Source organism: Mus pahari, chromosome 11 (genome assembly GCF_900095145.1).
Source record: "Mus pahari chromosome 11, PAHARI_EIJ_v1.1, whole genome shotgun sequence".
NCBI classification, from domain to species: Eukaryota; Metazoa; Chordata; class Mammalia; order Rodentia; family Muridae; genus Mus; species Mus pahari.
This window is the reverse complement of record NC_034600.1, coordinates 56,333,048-56,352,887: the sequence shown is the minus strand read 5'-3', so window position 1 is coordinate 56,352,887 and position 19,840 is coordinate 56,333,048. Positions and strand designations below refer to the sequence as shown.

Genomic DNA, 19,840 nt, shown 5'->3' with positions numbered 1-19,840 from the left:
ACAGCAGAGCAGGGGTATTCCAAAAATCTCAGTCTATAAAAGGCGTCTTCTACGTGGGCAGGTGTGTATGTACTTGGGAGTCCCTAGACAGCTGATTAATTTAATAGAGGAAGATTCCAATCTAGCCAATGAAACCTAATGGCTTTCAATAAGATATTTAATTGAGTCATTTCCCTGGAAATAATACTTAGTTGTATAACTTAATGAGATGTATTAAACTACAATGCAATGTATTATCCAAAGTGATAACTGGGATACAAGAATCAGTTTTGTTATGATGTATGGAAATGTATTAGTATGTCCAACAATTTAAATTTTAATCTTTTTATTTTTATTTTTTATCATGAAAATTACTTTTACTATATTTTCTCCCCTTCCCCAACATCTCCCATATCCTTTCCCAGTCCTACTTCATGTTATTTCTTAAAACAAAATAAAACAAACAAAATGCATGCAGGTGTGAGTTCACACACACGTGTATACACATATCCTGGAATCTTTTTAGTGTGGCCAGCTGTAACTTAACATGGGGCTTTTGGCTTGTTAGCGATATAACCGGTGTCATTTCATTATAGAAGATTTATTTTCCCTGTACAGTAGCTATCAGTCACAATCCGCTTCCGTATAAGGGTGAAATCAGTGCCCACTTTTCCTTGTCCATGCTGAGAGTTTTGTCTGGTCTTCTGCATGCTGCTACAGTTTCTGCATGTTCATATGAGCCTCAGTCCTCTTGTATCTGGTAAATGTTATTCCCTTAAAGACTTCCCACCATTTCTGGCTCTTCAAACTTCCCACCTTCTTTCAGCGTTGAACCCTGAGCCTTAAGAAGAGGAGAGGAATCTAATAAAGATGCATCATTTAGGACCAAGGACTCAAAAGGCTCTCACTCTGCAGATTGTCTAGTTGTAAGTCTAGGTCTCTGTGAATTGCCACCCACAAGAATAAATATTATAATAAAAAAATGAGTGGATGGTCATTTCTTCAGTCTCTACTCCATACTTTGTCTCTGTAACTCCTTCCATGGGTATTTTGATCCCCCTTCTAATCAGTATGGAAGTGTCCACACTTTGGTCTTCCTTCTTCTTGAGTTTCAAGTGTTTTGCAAATTGTATCTTGGTTATTCCGGGCTTCTGGGCTAATATGCACTTATCAGTGAGTGCATATCATGCGTGTTCTTTTGTGACTGGGTTACCTCATTCAGGATGATATCCTCCAGATCGATCAATTTACCTAAGAATTTCATAAATTCATTTTTAATAACTGTATAATACTCCATTGTGGAAATGTACTACATTTTCTGTAACCATTCCTCTGTTGACAGACATCTGGGTTCTTTCCAGCTTCTGGCTATTATAAATAAGGCTGCTATGAACATAGTGGAGCATGTGTCCTTATTACAAGTTGGAACATCTTCTGGGCATATGCCCAAGAGAGGAATTGCTAGATCTTCTGGTAGTACTATGTCTAATTTTCTGAAGAATAGCCAGACAGATTTCCAGAGTAGTTGTACCAGCCTGCAATCCTACCAACAATGGAAGAGTGTCCCTCTTTCTCCACATCCTCACCAGCATCTGCTGTCACCTGAATTTTTGATCTTAGCCATTCTGACTGGTATGATGTGGAATCTCAGGTTTGTTTTGATTTGCACTTCCCTGATGATTAAGGATGTTGAACATTTTTTTCAGGTGTTTCTCAGCCATTCAGTATTCCTCAGTTGAGAATTCTTTATTTAGCTTTGTAACCCATTTTTAACAGGGTTATTTGCTTCTCTGGAGTCTATCTCCTTGAGTTCTTTGTATATATTGGATATTAGCCTTGTATCGGATTTAGGATTGGTAAAGATCATTTCCCAATCTGTTGGTGGCCTTTTTGTCTTATTAACAGTGTCTTTTCCCTTACAGAAACTTTGCAATTTTATGAGGTTTCATTTGTTGATTCTTGATCTTACAGCACAAGCCACTGGTGTTCTGTTCAGGAATTTTTCCCCTGTGCCCATATCTTCGAGGCTCTTTCCCAGTTTATCCTCTATAAGTTTCAGTGTCTCTGGTTTTCTGTGGATGTCTTTGATCTACTTGGACTTGAGCTTTGTACAAGGAGATAAGAATGGATCAATTCGCATTCTTCTACATGCTAAGTGCCAGTTGAGCCAACATTATTTGTTGAAAATGCTGTCTTTTTTTCCATTGGATGGTTTTAATTCCTTGTCAAAGACCAAGTGACCATAGGTGTGTGGGCTCATTTCTGGGTATTCAGTTCTATTATTGATCTACCTGTCTGTTCCTGTACCAGTATCAGCCAGTTTTTATCACAATTGCTCTGTAGTACAGCTTGAGGTCAGGGATGGTAGTCATTCCACCAGAAGTTCTTTTATTGTAGAGAATAGTTTTTGCTATCCTAGGTTTTTTGTTATTCCAGATGAATTTGCAAATTGCCCTTTCTAACTCTGTGAAGAATTGAGATGGAATTTTGATGAGGATTGCATTGAATCTGTAGATTGCTCTTGGCAAGATGACCATTTTTACTATATTAATCCTGCCAGTCCATGAGCATAGGTAATCTTTCCATCTTCTAAGACCTTCTTAGAATTATTTCTTCAGAGACTTGAAGTTCTTAACATACAGATCTTTCACTTGCTAGGGATCCATCCCATATATGACCACTAAACCCAGACACTATTGTAGATGCCAGCAAGAGTTTGTTGACAGGAACCTCATAAAACTGTCTCCTGAGAGCCTCTGCCAGTGCCTGACAAATACAGAAGTGGATGCTCACAGCCATCTATTGAACAGAGCACAGAGTCCCCAACAAAGGAGCTAGAAAAAGAACCCAAGGAGCTGGAGGGGTTTGCAATCCCATAGTAGGAACTAACCAGTACCCCCAGAGCTCCCTAGGCCTAAACCACCAATCAAAGAAAACACATGGTGGGACTCATGGCTCTAGCTGCATGTGTAGCAGAGGATGGCATAGTTGGTCATCAATGGGAGGAGAGGCCTTTGGCCCTGTGAAGGTTGTATGCCTCAGTATAGAGGAATGCCAGGGTCAGGACCAGGAGTGGGTGGGTTGGTGAGCATGGAGAATGGGAAGGGGATAGGGGGTTTTGGGAGGGGAAACCAGGATAGTGGATAACATTTGAAATGTAAATAAAGAAAATATCTAATAAAAAATGAGTGGCATAGAAAGATCTTCTGAAAGTGCTCTGTGAGATATTTATTTACTTATTTCTTACTATATTATATATTATATTTCTGTGCTATATTTCTGTATATGTGTCTGTGTACCTATGTGTGCACATGGAGGTGGACGAGATGGATAGAAGGTATCCTCCTTATTCTTTCCATCCTCATTATTGAGACACATCCTCTCACTTAACCTGTGTTTGTCTTAGGTAAACAGATTGGCGAGTGTGCTCCAAGTGCATGCTGTCTATATAAGAAGTGTTGAGGTAGCAGATATATGCCAACATGCCAAACTTTTTTCATGAATACTGGGGTTCTAAATTTAGGTTCTCATGGTTGCACAGAAAGGACTTTATGCATTGAGCCATCTCCCAACACCACACTCAGTTACTCTACAGAATAAACATTGCCTCTCTTTTATAAGGCATTTGTGCATTTTCCTTCAGAACGAATGAGCACAGGGATGCTATAACAGAACATTCTCCATAAATGACACATGCTGTGTTGGTTAATTTTATGCCCACTTTGCACAAGCTAGAGCAGAGATAATGTCTCTGTAAGATCTGGTTGTAGGTAAGCTTGTCAGATGTTTTCTTAATCAGAGCTTGATGTGGAAGGGGCCAGTCCATTGTGAATGGGGCCATCCCTGGGTGGCGATCCTTGTTCTGTAAGAGAGCAGGCTGAGCAAGCCACCAAGACCAAGTCAGGAAGCAAAGCCCCTCTATGGCTTCTGCAGCAGCTCCTGCCTCAGGATCTCACTCTAAGTTCTTCTCCTAACTTCATTCAGTGATGGACTATGGATGGGAACATAAGTCAAATAAATGGTTTCCTTCCCAACTTGCTTTTGTTCATGGTGTTTCCTCAGCAATAACCCAAGCTAAGCTATTCGGCTGCAAATCTTTGAATAGATAAGTTTAATCATAAAGAAGAATATAGATAATGGTGTGTGGCTCTTGGATTCTGACCATGGATAAATTGAAAAAAATCTAGGTAAATTAATTATGTACATTTTTATTTCTTTTGTGGTCATAAACACTATTAATAATAACACTATCAAAGGCACACTAAAAAGACAGATGCATTCAGGGACTAAATTCCTCTATGTCATGATCGCTGAAATAGCAATAATAATCTCTAGATCATTGTTTATTATCTGTTTTTATTCTGAGTAAAATAATAACTAATGTGTATTTGAGAAGGTGGAAGGTTATTATTGATGATAACCAGTTGCAATATTAGCCAACATATGCTTGATACTCAGTAAGCATTTTTTTTAACATTTTCCCAATTCTCACTTTAGAATAGTGACCTGCATAGTGCCTGTCATATGACATATTCCATGACAATGTGTGGGAGAACAAAAGTAAATCATGACCTTTGATCAAACTGTATCTTAGAGGGCAGGCTGGGAGGGGAATAAAGTCTGGAGTGTAAATAAATAAATAAATAAATAAATCAGCAGCTTAAACCTTTAAGACCCCAACTTTGTAAGTGAAGAAGCTCAGATTTATTCATGTAAGCCAGTTCTTACAAATTCTATGATATGAATCTTTGTAGATTTTATAATATGTATGACAATTTCTTCCAGGGAGAAGGCTGTCTGCCTATGTATTATTGGAAAATTAACATGATACATAATCTTGTTTGTCAGGAGGCACACTCAAAGGAAAACATATTCATAGATCAGATTATTTTCTCCAATTAGAAATGATCTGGTATCAGAATAATCTTCAAATCAAGCTAATGCTTGATTTCTATTACATTTCTGATGGACACGCTTCATCAATATATAGATGAAAATGGGATTGGATTATATTTACTTCCCACCCCATGAGACTTAAGAAAGACACACTGTTTGAAAACATTCTCTAGTTTCCTTCTACAACTAAAAGCTCCTGAAATTTCAGTCATTGTAAATTCTTCTGTTGTTAGAGTACATTGTTGCATTGGCAGTCAATACATATAAAGAATATTGATTGCATGTTTTTTTTAAATTAAATGGTTCAATTTTGTATTTTAAAAAATAAGCTCCTTGTTCATCATTTTTATAGTTGGGTTTTCACATATGGCTAGTTTACTCATTCTCTGTTCAATATTAGTAGTTCTTGAGAATTGCTTTAAGCTTTATGGGCATCCTTTATTGGTTATTTTGTTGGCTTCTTTTTAAAAATTAATTAATTAATTTCTTTACACTCCATATTTTATTCCCCACTCCATCCACCCACCAACTGTTCCACATCCCTCACCTCCTCCCCACCCCTGTCTGCACTTGGATGTCCCCACCACCACCCCACCTAACCTCTAAACTCCCTGGGGCCTCCAGTCTCTTGAGGGTTAGGTGCTTCATCTCTGAATGAACACAGAACCATCAGTCCTCTACTGTATGTGTGTTGGGGGCCTCATATCAGCGGGTGTATGCTGCCTGGTTGGTGGTCCAATGTTTTAGAGATCTCAGGGGTCCAGATTAATTGACGCTGCTGGTCCTCCTACATAGTCGCCTTCCGCCTCAGCTTCTTTCAGCTTTCCCTAATTCAACAACAGGGTCAACTGCTTCTGTCCATTGATTGGATGCAAATATCTGCAGAGACACAGTATATACCCCTGTCATTAGTAGCCTAAAATGCAGGGCAATGCATCTGACTCAGTCTCTAAGTGCCAGGATTACTGGGCCTGTACCACTATGCCTAGCTTCTTATATTTTATTTAGACACTTTTGTAAGTTCATTTGTGTTCAATCTCAAGTTTTACTTTTTTTTAATGGAGCTATATAAATAGTCCTACTGAATACATATTTTATGACATATTATGAGTTTACTGAACGTGTTTTGACAGTTCCCCCTAAAAACTGATGTTGAAATGTAATAGCCTTCCTTACAGCCCTCGCAGTGATACCTTTTAAGAACTGTTTAGGTCTTGTAGGTCTGCTTTCATGGAGTTAGTCCATTATTGCAGGGTTAATTATTGTTGGACTGGGATCCTGATGAAGGGGTATCTTTACTCCCTAGCTTATGTCCATCTTAAGTATGCATCTGCACTTGCATCTTGTACCCTGTTGTAACGCAGCCAGCAGGCCTTTGCCAAGTTCTTGCATCTTGGCACTGAACTATTTTACTTTTAGAAGTGTGAAGGAAAAATTTAAATAAGTAGCTGTTCTGTTCTGCTACAGTAACTTAAACTGAATAAAGACAAGACATTATTTAGTTCTTTGGTGTACTAATATGCAAACTAAGTCATACCTTACTAGAGTTTGGTTTGCAGTTGTGCAGCTAGGACATTAAACTGCCTGTCTCGAGGTCCCATCCTCTCTTACAAAGTGTCATGGAACCACACATTTTCTGGTATGTCAGCTTCAGAATCGTTAAAAACCATGGTGTTTCTGGTAGAAAACAACATAGCTGTTTTTCTTTACTAAAATGCAGATTCCTTCCACTAGAAATTCATCTGTAAATGTAAAACCAGCAAGCATCCTGAGAAACAGATCTAATATTTGTTTTCTTTTTGTTTTGTTTATGTATATTAGTACCCTGTAGCTGTCTTCAGACACTACAGAGGATATCAAATCTCATTAGAGATGGTTGTGAGCCACCTGTGGTTGCTGGAAATTGAACTCAGAACCTTTAGAAGTGCTCTTACCTGTTGGGCCATCCCTCCAGACCCTTATCGAGGGTTTTAAGACCAGAGTTTCATGAAAATATCAAGTATTTTCTTAAGTGAACTTCAGTGACCTAGAGATTAAGATTTCATTTCAGATAACAACAACAACAACAACAACAACAAAACAAAAAAAAACAAAAACAAAACAAAAAACAAAGCAAAAAAACAGTCCCAGGGCACAGCTGTAGCTGGATGAAGCTTTTGTTTTGTTTTGTTTTGTTTTGTTTTGTTTTGTTTTGTTTTGTTTTGTTTTGTTTTGTTGAGTGGTTTCAAGGTGAGAAAGTGTGCATCTTCTTACTGTTAGAAAGGACAGGCTCCTAGTAGGTGTTTGGGAGGAGGGTTCTTGGAAACAGTGCTTTTCCCTGAGTCTGATCCTTTCAACAAATAGGAAATTCTCTGATTATATTTCTTAATGTCATATCTTGCAACAGGGAGAGAGAGTAGAGCAGAGCTGTGATCAATCAGGAAGGAGCACTCTCTAATACTAGCCATATTAGGGGCTGTTTGGTCCCACTAAGTGTTTTGGACAGTCTCTGGCTTTGTCTGAGCTCAGATATAAGATAAGGTTTTTTGTTTGATCCACAAACCATCCTTATCTACATTTAGTATGCTATGAAATTGGTCATGCTCAAGAAAGAAGGCAAAGGTCTTCCTGTGAGTCCTGGCCAGCTCTACAGAATGCCAAGGCCTCTTAGAGACAGGTAATTTTCCACCTGCCAGAAGAGGCCTTTATCTCTTCCAAAGGAAAGTGAATTTGGCTAGATTTTCAACATGAACTTGAGATGAAGACAGGATCTTGGACCCTATCATAAAGGTCTTAAGACTACTGTGTACAAAGTGGCATTGGTTCTAGTCTTATCGACAAAAAGGATTCTCTAAAATGTCTCCTTTATTTATTGTGTTCAAATATCTGATGGAAAGTATTATGGGGTTGCTTAATGTTTATTTATTTCATTAAATGCAAACCATTCAGTAGCTTTCTGTAAAAACCAACTGACTCTAGAGGCTTGATCAGAACGGTCAAAGTATTATACTCTACTTGTCCCTAACGGTGAGCTCACATCTGGGTTTCAGGGCAGTGTCCAATGTTTGCTTTCTGAGCACTGAAATCCTCTTTGAGGAAGTGTGCATGTAACGTCACCATTGAAGATCTATTATTACTGAGTGAGTAGACTGTATAACTAACACGGCCCATCTTCTTAAAAGAGTGTAATATTGACAATAAAACCATCCCTGAACATACCGTGGATCAGTCATGACTCCATGTGCTTTTCATGCAGTATTTCATTGAATTCCCGAATAATTCTTTATGAACTAGGGGTCTATCTTCCTCTCTTACATATAAAAACTATTGCTGCTGAAGCAGGCAGTGTTAAGTGTGTAGACACAGACAGGTAGTCAAAACAATTCTCCTTCCTCCAAATCCTTCACTGCCACTTGGGTCTATAGATTGTTCTAAGTGTTTTCTCCAACGAGCTCTGGGCAAAGTTGTTAGATAAAGCACACCTGCTGCTAGAGCCCAACAGACATCTATATTGCAGAGGGACCCCATTAAAGATGTTGCCAAATGCCAGTTCCAGTGATGAGGACCAGGTCTGTGGCTTGCAGGGCTGGAGGTGGGGGTCGGGCGCCTCCTAAACAACCTCCATCCCAGATGAAAAATGATCTGTTTTAAAGATGGAAGAGCGTCCCTGCGACAGTTCTTACAGTACTTACTGTTCATTGTCCTGGAGGAGACTTGTCACTTCTTCATATAGGAAGTGCCTGCTGGTGGCTCATTGGTTTCTGGAGGCAGTTTCTATGGAATTAGTCACTCTACTTAGTGACATTGAGTAGGGAGACAAACACAACAGAACAAAGGGGAGAAATTCTTTTCCTGTCTTCATGATTCTGTGTCTCCCTGAATTACCCTCCCCTTCTGTCCCCTCCTTTCATTTTGACTAGTTGCATCTTGTTAAGATGTGGACAATGTGTTCCATCACACTCTTCATATCTCTAACATCTCTGCTTTCCTTCCCTCTTCCTTTCTCTGCCTCTTTTCTTGCACACATGCTTTTCTGCTTGTTCCACTTTGTACAGTCTTCTTTGCTGCTCTTGCCATCAGCTGGGTTTTTAACTCAGCATAACCCTTCTTGCCCATCTAACTCACAATAAATTTGTACCCTTCTATGCATGAAAGCCTGCTGAACAATGTGTTATATTTTTATTATAAACTATACTGACAGTCAAACAAATAACTGATTATTCTTCCTTTGACTTTCACTCCACCAGAGATGCATGATTAGTATTTCATGCCATTTCAAAGGAAGTGGATCATGAGTATATTTCTTTATTAGATATTTTCTTCATTTACATTTCAAATGCTATACCCTTTCCTAGTTTCCTCTCCAAAAGTCCCCTATACCCTCCCCCTGCCCTGCTTTCCAACCCACCCACTCCCACTTCCTGACCCCTGGCCTTCCCCTGTACTGGGGCATAGAACCTTCACAGGACTAAGGGCCTCTCATCCCATTGATGGCCTACTAGGCCATCCTCTGCTATATATCCTGGGGGTACTGGTTAGTTCATATTGTTGTTCCTCCTATAGGATTGCAGACCCCTTCAGCTCCTTGGGTACTTTCACTAGCTTCTTCATTGGGGGCCCAGTGCTCCATCCAATGACTGTTAGCATCCACTTCTATATTTGCCAGGTACTGGCATAGCCTCACAAGAGATAGCTATATCAGAGTCCTTTCAGCAAAATCTAGCTGGCATATGCAATAGTGTCTGGATTTGGTGGTTGTTTATGGGATGGATCCCAGGGTGGGGCAGTCTCTAGATGGTCCTTCCTTCCATCTCATCTCCAAACTATTTCTGTAACTCCTTCCATGGGTATTTTGTTTCCCATTCTAAGAAGGCACAAACTTTGGTTTTCCTTCTTCTTGAGTTTCATGTGTTTTGCAAATTATATCTTGGGTATTCTAAGTTTCTGGGCTAATATCCACTTATCAGTGAGGGCATATCATGTGTGTTCTTTTGTGGTTGGGTTAACTCACTCAGGATGANATCCTTCAGATCCATTCATTTGTCTAAGAATTTCATAAATTAATTGTTTTTAATAGCTGAGTAGTATTCCATTGTGTAAATGTACGACATTTTCTGTAACCATTCCTCTGTTGAGGGACATCTAGGTTCTTTCCAGTTTCTGGCTATTATAAATAAGGCTGCTATGAACATAGTGGAGCATGTGTCCTTATCACAAGTTGGAACATCTTCTGGGTATATGCCCAGGAGAGCAATTGCTAGATCTTTCAGTAGTACTATGTCCAATTTTCTGAGGAACTGCCACACTGATTTCCAGAGTAGTTGTACAAGCTTGCAATCCCACCAGCAATGGAGGAGTGATCCTCTTTCTCCTCATCCTCACCAGCATCTGCTGTCACCTGAATTTTTGATCTTAACCATTCTGACTGGTGTGAGGTGGAATCTCAGGGCTGTTTTGATTCACATTTCCCTGATGATTAAGGATGTTAAACATTTTTTAGGTGCTTCTCAGCCATTCAGTATTCCTCAGTTGAGAATTCTTTGTTTAGCTCTGTACCCCATTTCTAATGGAGTTTTTGCTTCTCTGGAGTCTATCTTCTTGAGTTCTTTGTGTATATTGGATATTATTCCCCTATCAGATTTCGAATTGGTAAAGATCCTTTCCCAACTTGTTGGTGGCCTTTTTGTCTTAATAACAGTGTCTTTTGCCTTACAGAAGCTTTGCAATTTTATGAGGTCCCATGTGTCAATTCTCGGTCTTACAGCATAAGCCATTGCTGTTCTGTTCAGGAATTTTTCTTCTATGCCCATATCTTCAAGGTTTTTCTACACTTTCTCCTCTATAAGTTTCAGTGTCTCTGGTTTTATGTGTAGCTCCTTGATCCACTTGGACTTGAGCTTTGTACAAGGAGATAAGAATGGATCAATTCGCATTCTTCTACATGATAACCACCTGTTGAGCCAGCACCATTTGTTGAGAATGTCTTTTTTCTACTGGATGGTTTTGGCTCCTTTGTCAAAGATCAAGTGACCTGAGTTTATTTTTAAGTAAATACTTTTTGTAGCAAATACTTTGCTACTGACCATTATCTGCTATATCAAGGGTGTTAGATCAGTATTAATCTGTATTCTAGTTATCTATGGGATGAACCCCAGGCTTTGTATTGATACAAACAAATATAATGCAAGCTAGAGAGGAAAGCATCAAGGAAGGAGATGGAGCAACAGCTTCTAAAAAGAAAATGGTATGCAGCCATGGCCCCATCTACATATTTAGCAGGGGGTGGCCTTATCTGGCATCAGTGGGAGTGGAGGCCCTTGATCCTATAAAGTCTCAATGCCCCCAGTGGAATGCTAGGCTTGTGAGATAGAAGTGGTTGGGTGGGAGAGCACCCTCACAGAAGCAAGGGGGAAGAAGACCAGGAGGGGATAGGGGTTTGCAGCAGAGAAACAGGGAAGGGGGTTAACATTTGAAATGTAAATAAGTAAAATAACCAAGAAAAAAAAAGGCTCAAGGAAAAAGAAAAAGAAAAACAAAAGCAGTGTGCTTAAAAATTGAACCCAATCCCCAAAGACCTGGAAGAAAGACGTATCTACAGTCAGACAGTGGCTCTAGATCAAATGGCTGGTTAGGAAGCTAAGAGGATAGGGATGACTTAGAGGATTGAGTAGGGAGGAAACAGAAACAAAGATGTGATTGACAATAGAGGTAGAATGACCCACTGAGGATAGTGGTGGCTTCCCTTCAATGACTCAGTGAGGATAGTAGTGGCAGGATAGTCAGACCGGGGGAACAGCTCAGATGTGCTTCGAGTGAGCTCTAGGGACATAGAAAGTCACAACCATTAGGAGAAGAAGATGGCACGGTTCTGTCCTGTGGAGAACAGATGGAGCCTTCCAGATATTACTAGCCTTAGATCTGGAAGAATCCTATCAGATGGCACCTGTTGAGTGGAAGCTCATGCCAATGATCACACAGTTCTTGGCTGTTCCAGAGGCGCTATGTTGGGTGCATTGACTAGGAAGTAGAAGCTTTTTTCATGGAGGTAATGTGTACTGTGAATTATGAATTAGTCCCTGAGAGGTGTCCACTAAGTAAGGACACTATCATAGGGACAGGCATGACTGATTAGGATAATCCATCAAGTTTGGGTGAGCATGTTCTATATGAATTAGCTGTAAAAGAAGGGTCAAGCTGGTCTCTCAAGGGCAAGCTTACTCAAGGCCACTGATGAATGCAAAACTTGTCACTTTTGATGAAATGGCCTTAAATAATAAGCACTATCGTGTTGAATCACTCTAAAATTTTGGAATATTAAGTACTATGAGAAACAAATATCAATATGTAAAATTGTGTGCTGGAGTCAGATGGGAAAACATGTATGGTGGTTTAGAGTCCCCTGAGTGAGGCCTTGTGAGCCTCATTCCCTTCTTACCGTCTTTTTTGCATCCACACTTGAGGACATTTTTAAGGAAGATAAGAAGAACAAGTCCACCTTACCTCATTATAATAGTTCCCCGTTTCATCCACTTACCTGCAAATCCCAATGGTTTCTGTTCTCTCTACTGCTGAATAGAATATTATCTGTGTGTACCAAGTTTCATCATCCATTCATAAGATGAAGGTCTCCCATTTCCTTGCCCATTGTGAATAGCATGAGAATGAATACGGCTGATGAGCAAGGGTCTGTGGACTAGAGATTAGAGTCTTTTAGGAGTATGTCAGGGAACGGTGTCATAAGGTAGACATATGCTTAGATTTTTTAGGAGTCTCCATGCCATTTTATTACAGCGGCTGCCCCAGTCTGCAGTTTCCACAACAGTGACTCTGGGTTCCCCTTTCCTGATGTATGCACCAGCACCAGCAACAGTCTTTGTTGTGAGCTGTGTTGTTGTTTTAACCATCCTGACTGTGGAAAGATGAAATCTCAAGTCATTTTCATTTGTGTTATACTAACTGCTACAGATGTTTAACACATTTAAGATTATTTCTTAGCTGTTTTTATTCCCATTGAGAACTCTCTGTTCTGCGATATTACCATTGTTCCATTGCATATAAATGGGGCAGTGGTGAAATAAGTTCTCATTGTGTTCAATCATCTGTTAAATGTTCAGATGATTTTAGTAAAATCTCCACTACTTTAGAGGTCAAAATTAATTCTGTATTTTAAAAAAAAAATCAGACTGCATTTCTATTGGACAGAATGTGCACCCCTGTAGGTTGGAGATAGAGCTAAAGTATTTAAGTATTTAGAACATAGTTTTATGGAATATGTTGATGGTTGTTTATATGCTAAGGTTACTTGTTAACTGTATTGTGTTTGGTTTAATGGTAATTGGAAATGACTTTCTACTTTTTTAAAAAAATTATCAACTACTGCTTTACCTTTCAGGATATTAGTATCTATTTTTAAATCTTTGGTTATTAAAAGATGTTTCTATAAATACATTCAAGACATTGTATGGTCATGTTTGCTTATGCTGGTTTGATTATATAACCACACAATAACATTGTATTTACTTTTATTTCAATGTTTGAAAATTCAGGCCCCAAGTCATTCGCAAAGGCGTTTTCTAATGGCTATCTGATTGGAGAAGTGCTGTTCAAGTTTGAACTTCAGAGTGATTTTGCAGAGTTTTCAGAGAGCAGGTTAGTAAAGTTACTCAATCCTTCAAAAAAAAAAAAAAAAAAAAAGAGTCAATACTTTTGGCATTTAGTCAATACTTTGCTGTCTCAAGAATCCAAAGGAGAGAGATGAATGTGTTTGCAAAGAGACTGCTTCTGAAGAAAGTCACATTGTAATTCCATCCACACCTCTGGAGTCTTCTGCTAGGTTCTCCCTTCTTGTTAATTCAGCTGCCTCCTCCTCCTCCTCCTCCTCCTCCTCCTCCTCCTCCCTCCTCCTTCCTCNGCCTGCCTCTGCCTCCCAAGTGCTGGGATTAAAGGCGTGTGCCGCCACCACCACCTGGCTAAAAGTCCAAAGTTTTAAAGTCTCTTCTGAGATCCATCCAATCACTTAAATGTAATCCCTGAATCAAGACAGGAAACCAGCTGGGCAAGTTCCAAACAGCATCTCTATGTCTGATGTCAAAACAGATTTCAGATCTTCAACTCTCTTCATCTTCGTTGACTGCAACAAACTTCTTTTCCTGGGCTGGGTCCATTCCCTGTTTCCAGCGTTCCTCAGCAGAGAGCCCATGGCTCTGGCATCTCAAAAACCTTGGCATCTCCAAGGCAACTTCAATGTTACAGCTTCTTGTTTCAATGTCTGGGATCTTCACATGATCTTCGGGGCTCCTCAAAGGACTGGCGTCACTTCTCCAGCTCTGCCCTCTGTAGCATTCTAAGTTTGGGTTGATCCACTTCACCACTGCCACTCCTGTTCTTGGTGATCATCCTATGGAACTGGCATCTCCAGTACACTGGAGTCTTCTGTTGCAACAAGGCGTCACCAGTAGCCTTTCATAGGCTCTCTTTATGGTGCCAAGCCTCAAATCCTTTGCATGATCCCTTCAGTCTTGGGCTGTCAACTACAACTGAGGCTGCACCTTCACCAATGGCCTTCCATGGTGTCTCACAGTGCCAAGTCTCAGCTGCTCTTTATGACCCTTTCATGCCTTCAAAACCATTACCACTTGGGTGACTCTTACAGATTACCAAGTACAGCTGCTGCAAGAGGTACAACCTTGGCTATATATGTGGCTCTGGACACAGCTTTTTTGTGCTCTCAGAAAACCCTACCCAGAAGATTTTCACCTCAGTGATGCTGGTCTTCTCCTCCTCCTCCTCCTCCTCCTCCTCCCTCCTCCTCCTCCTCTTCTTCCTCTTCTCCTCCTCTTCTTCCTCTTCTCCTCCTCCTCCTCCTCCTCCTCTTCTTCCTCTTCTGCTTCTGTTTCCTTTTCCTCCTCCTCCTCCTTCTTTCTCTTCCTCTTCTTCCTCTTCTTCCTTTTTTTTCTTGTAATTTTTATTGATTGTTATTTTCTGTTTATTACTACATGCCTGAATGCCTGTGAACTACATGCATGCAATGCTCACAGAGGCAGAAGAAGGTGTTAAACCCCTTCTGGAGTTACAGATGGTTGTGACCTGCCTCTGTGTACTGGGACTCCAACTCAGGTCCTCTGTAAGAGTAGCACACTCTTACCATTTCAGCCATCTCTCCCACCCTAGTTCTTCCTTCATTAAGGACATTAAACGTAATGTAATATAGTTTGCTTAATAAAAATTATTATTATTGTAAAAATATACATTATATTTAAATATATTATTAAAGATACACAGTTTTGTCTTAGCAATAATATTGAAGCATACGTTCAGGTTGTAATCCTTCATTTGAAAGTTTATGACATAATTCGCTTGTTTTTAGTATTCATTCTTTTTTTTTAATTTTTATTTTGTATGTGTGTGTTTTTGTTTTTGTTTTTGTTCTGTTTTGTTTTGTCTTGTTTTTTATAGACAGGGTTTCTCTGTATAGCCCTGGCTGTCCTAGAACTCACTCTGTAGACCAGGCTGGCCTAGAACTCAGAAATCCACCTGCCTCTGCCTCCCGAGTGCTGGGATTAAAGGCGTGCACAACCACTGCCTGGCTAGTATATATTCTTATTTGTGACACTGAGGCCATGCTGCCTGAAAGCTTCCTGTCCCCCAATTTACTTGTTATACCTGGTGCTTACTATGTATTGAATAAATATATTCAAGACTTGTATGTGCACCGTGTCAGAAAAAGGGCACATTTGTTTGGCTTTTTGCACTTAGGATAAAGTTTTGAGTCTCATTCATGAGCCTTCTGTTCATTATTATTTACTTGCTGGAAATTTTCAAATTCATGGGCATGACATGCAACAATTTGTTTATCAGTAGAAGAATATTTGAGTTTTTCCACCTGGGTTATTATTTATTGTGGATGTTGTACTGTGCATACTTATGTTGTTATGCCTCTTGAGTCTTTATTTCTTGTGATTATGTGCTTAGGAGTGACATTGCTGTGATATATATATATATATATATATATATATATATATATATATATATATATATAAAAGCACACATAAGCTGTTTTCTAAAGAAATCACACTTTTCCAGTCTAAAGTAGCAATATATGAAGGTTTTAATTTCACTACATTCTCATGAACATTTTTGATTATCTTTTTCATATTATTTTTATTGAAAACAGATTTTTTTCATACAAAATAATCTGATTATGATTTCTCTCTCCTTTCTCCTCCCAGTCCTTCTTTACATCTCCTCTACTTATAGCCACCTTAATAGGCTGTACTTGCATTATCAGTTTAAACTGCATTTCTTTGATCTCTAATGATGTTAAATATCTTTACATCTGCTTATTATTCATTCATTCATCTTCATTAATGTAATGTCTACTTTGACATTGTAGATTTTTTTAAATCAGCTTTTATTTTTATTGTTCTATGTTATTTTCAAATTCTAAGACAAGTTTCTTGTCAGACAAATAATTTGCAAATACTTTTCCTATTGTATAATTTAAATTATAACTTTGTTATGTGTGTTCTTGAGGCACATTTTTTTTCATTTTGTTTCATTCCAATTTAATTATATTTTGATTACTTGTGAGTTTGGTATTTTGAATTTGTGCTCATTTCTCTTCTTACTGTTTTTTTCCTGAATAATTTCAGCTGATATACCTTTGAGGTTTTTTATTCTTTTTTTTTTTTATTCTGTCCACTTAAACCTGTAGTTGAACTTTTGTGGTGAACATTTCATTCCAGCATAACGCTTGAGTCTTGATCTTCATTAACCTCGCTAGCTCGGCACCTTTGATTAGTAATTCTAAACTCTGATGTTCTTTTTGGTTCCTATTTTTATAATTTTTGTTTCTTTATTGCTGAGGCTTTTGCCTCATTCTAATTAAAAATTGTTTCTTTTAACCTTTGAAAATATTTTAATATCCATTCTAAAGTCTTTTGCATGCTTCATCAGAGAGCTTCTACTGGGTCATCTTCTTATGTACTGATAATACTTTGTCTGCATGTATGGGAATTATTATTGGACATGGAAAATAATATCATGTGCTGTTTAGTTACATATCTACTGCTGTTTTTAAAAAGCACTGTGGTTGAGGCAACTTTTAAAGGAGTTTGTGTTAGGATAATAATTCTGGGTGGATGAGTTCATCGTTATCACTGTGGGGAGCACTGCAGCAGGCAGGCAGGCAGGCAGGCATGGTGCTAGAGTAGCAGCTGAGAATCACATCTTGATCCACAAGCAAGGAGCAGGGAGACCTAACTCAAAATAAAGTAAGTCTTTTGAAACCTCAAAGCCAGATCCCAGGGGCCACATCTCTTATTCCTCTGCAAAAAGCCACCAACTGGGGATCAGGTATTCAAATGCCCAAACCTAAGGAGGAAGATGGCATTCAAAGTCCCACATCTGCGAACTCTGATTTCTACATTTTGGCTATTGTTGCTATCTGCTGTGGATGCAATTTCAGCTGCTCTTTGTTTCCTTTATGACTTACTGCGATGAATTCTCTAAAGTCTCTACTCCTTGCTGGATTTAGTACCTCTATCCTCTACCTGACAGCTTATTTATCAGTTAGGGCACATTTTGACAAGTTGTCATTTGCTGAGTGTCATTCTGTGAGAGTGTTGAAACTCATTTTGCTTTGGAAATTTCTAGTTCTTCCTTCCTCACTGCCTCCTGTGGTAGTAATACCTTAACCTGGATAAAAACGCGACGTGTTTTGTATCCGCAAATCTTTTCGGGAACCCACATTCTCGCATACTTATAGATTAACTTAATCTATAATCTATAAATTAATCTATGTTAATTTATGGATTGATGCCTAGAAAGGATGAGAACTTCAGACTCCTCAACACACATCTCATTCTTGATCTGTCTAGTTTTGAGAAGGCTCTTGTGTGGAACAGCTGATAGCACCATAACAGGCTGCTAGAAATTTGAACATGAGCTATTGACTACTTTGTACTAATATCCTTGAAACTTGGCTTTATCCAGTGAACGATCTTTAGGGTTTAGGGCAGATCAAATAATGAAAAAGCCACACACACACACACACACACACACACACACACACACACACAAGATTTTTTTCAACAGTACTGTCAGGCAGGTCAGATGGCGATAGGCTTGGAGCATAGGATCTTTTCTGAGGGGCTTCAAACAATTGCCTTCCCTGTTGATCACTGGATTTTATAGCTATTGCTGCTATTAGAGACTGCTTTTGAAGTAGAAAAAAAAAAGAGTGGAAATAAAATGGGGTACAAGGCAGAAAAAAATCTATTCTTATAGAGACTAAGCAGTAAGTTCTTTTTTAATTAAAAAAAAAAACTTTATATATTTTGAGTATATTCTTTCCCTGCCCAAGTTCTCCCAGATCCTGACACACCAATCCAACTTTGTATCCTTTCCCCCTCTTAAAAATAAGAACAAAAAGAACACATACTAAAGAACATTGTGTCCATTTTGTCTGAGCCAGTTACTGCTGAGCATGAGGTGTGCCCTGCAATGTTTGATCCAGCCTGTGTCCCACCACTGAAGAAAATTGATTTCACTCTCTCAGCACCCACTAGTAGCTTTTAGTTTAAGTGGGACTTTGCGTCCACTCCCTGCTCTCTGTGCTGGGATTTTCTCTTGCTTGACACAAGTCTTGTTTCTGTTGTCTATGTCTCAGTGAGTTCATATGTAAACCCCATCAGTATCTTGGTTGCCTTGGCATTGTCCACAGTCTCTGGCTTTCCCACTCTTTATGCATGGATCCCTAAACGTTGAAGGGCAGTGTGCAATATGATCAGTGTGAGGCTGAGTGCTTCAAAGTTTATTAGTCTCTTCATATTGTCTGTCTGTAGATCTCTGTATAAGTTTCTCTCTACAGCATGAACTTTCTCTCATGAGGGTTAAGTGATAGTCTGGCCTATGGGTATAGAAATATGTCCCTAGGAGTCATTTTATTACTATGCCCATTTAACAGAATAATAGTAGTAAGTGTCCCCTTAGGCTCATGACCTAACTAGTCTCAAGTTCTTTCCTCATTAATGGTGTCACTTATGGATGCTATCTTACCAAATACACCAAAAAAAAAAAAGTGTGTTAAGTGTGTGTGTGTGTGTGTGTGTGTTTGTGTGTGGGGGGTAATGCTTTTAATATTTGTGTGACTATTTTGTCAGTAGGTATATCTGTGGGAACATCTTTTAATAACTGTATTTGAATTTTTGCAAGTCCTCATCTGATTTCTCATTTTTAACAATTCTGCAAAGGTGTGTGTGTGTGTGTGTGTGTGTGTGTGTGTGTGTGTGTGTGTGATAGGCCTGAGGACACCTGAGGACAATCTTTATTATCCTTCCACTCCTCAGAAACAACCCACACTGATTTTGCTTGTTTGTTGTTTGTTTGAGATGGAGTCTCTCATTGGGTTGGGTCTCACCAAGTATGCTGGAGTGCTTGGCTATTGAACACCAGGATTCCTCCTGTCTCTATTCTCCCAGCCCTAGAATTACTCTCAGCATTTTTACTTGAATTCTGAGGGTAAAACTCGCACAGCAACCACTTCTCCATCTATCTCTCCTCTCATTCTTAGCACAAATCACTTTTAACTGACACTTCCCATGCAAACTTTCCTATGATAAAATTGCCCTGGGCCAAATAATGTATGCTACATCCTCTTCATAGGTGATTCATTTCTTCACACATATAAACTATACAAGCTGCACAGGGAAGATTCTATGACATAGTAGAAGCTATAGATTGTAAATATATTTTCATACGACTAACGTCTTTTGTAGTTTTCCTTCCCAGTTTGTTTATGAAGCTTCTAAGACACAGGGATATTATTTTAATCCACGCAAAAGCTGCTGTGTTACAAACCTTCCATCCCTGAGGACTGGAAGGAGAGCTGAGATATTCTCTCTCTCTCTCTCTCTCTCTCTCTCTCTCTCTCTCTCTCTCTCTCTCTCACACACACACACACACACACACACACACACACACACAC

At 39.1% G+C, this 19,840-nt stretch overlaps 1 protein-coding gene across 1 annotated transcript in view; it reads left to right on the top strand.

Annotated features, from left to right (window-relative positions):
• Positions 1–19,840, top strand: part of Spef2 (sperm flagellar 2) — a 166,963-nt gene that overhangs the window by 3,393 nt on the left and 143,730 nt on the right. Inside the window, exon 2 of the mRNA XM_021208381.1 lies at positions 13,401–13,503. Coding sequence (XP_021064040.1) covers positions 13,401–13,503 — 103 coding nt within the window. The remainder of the gene's footprint in view (positions 1–13,400; positions 13,504–19,840) is intronic.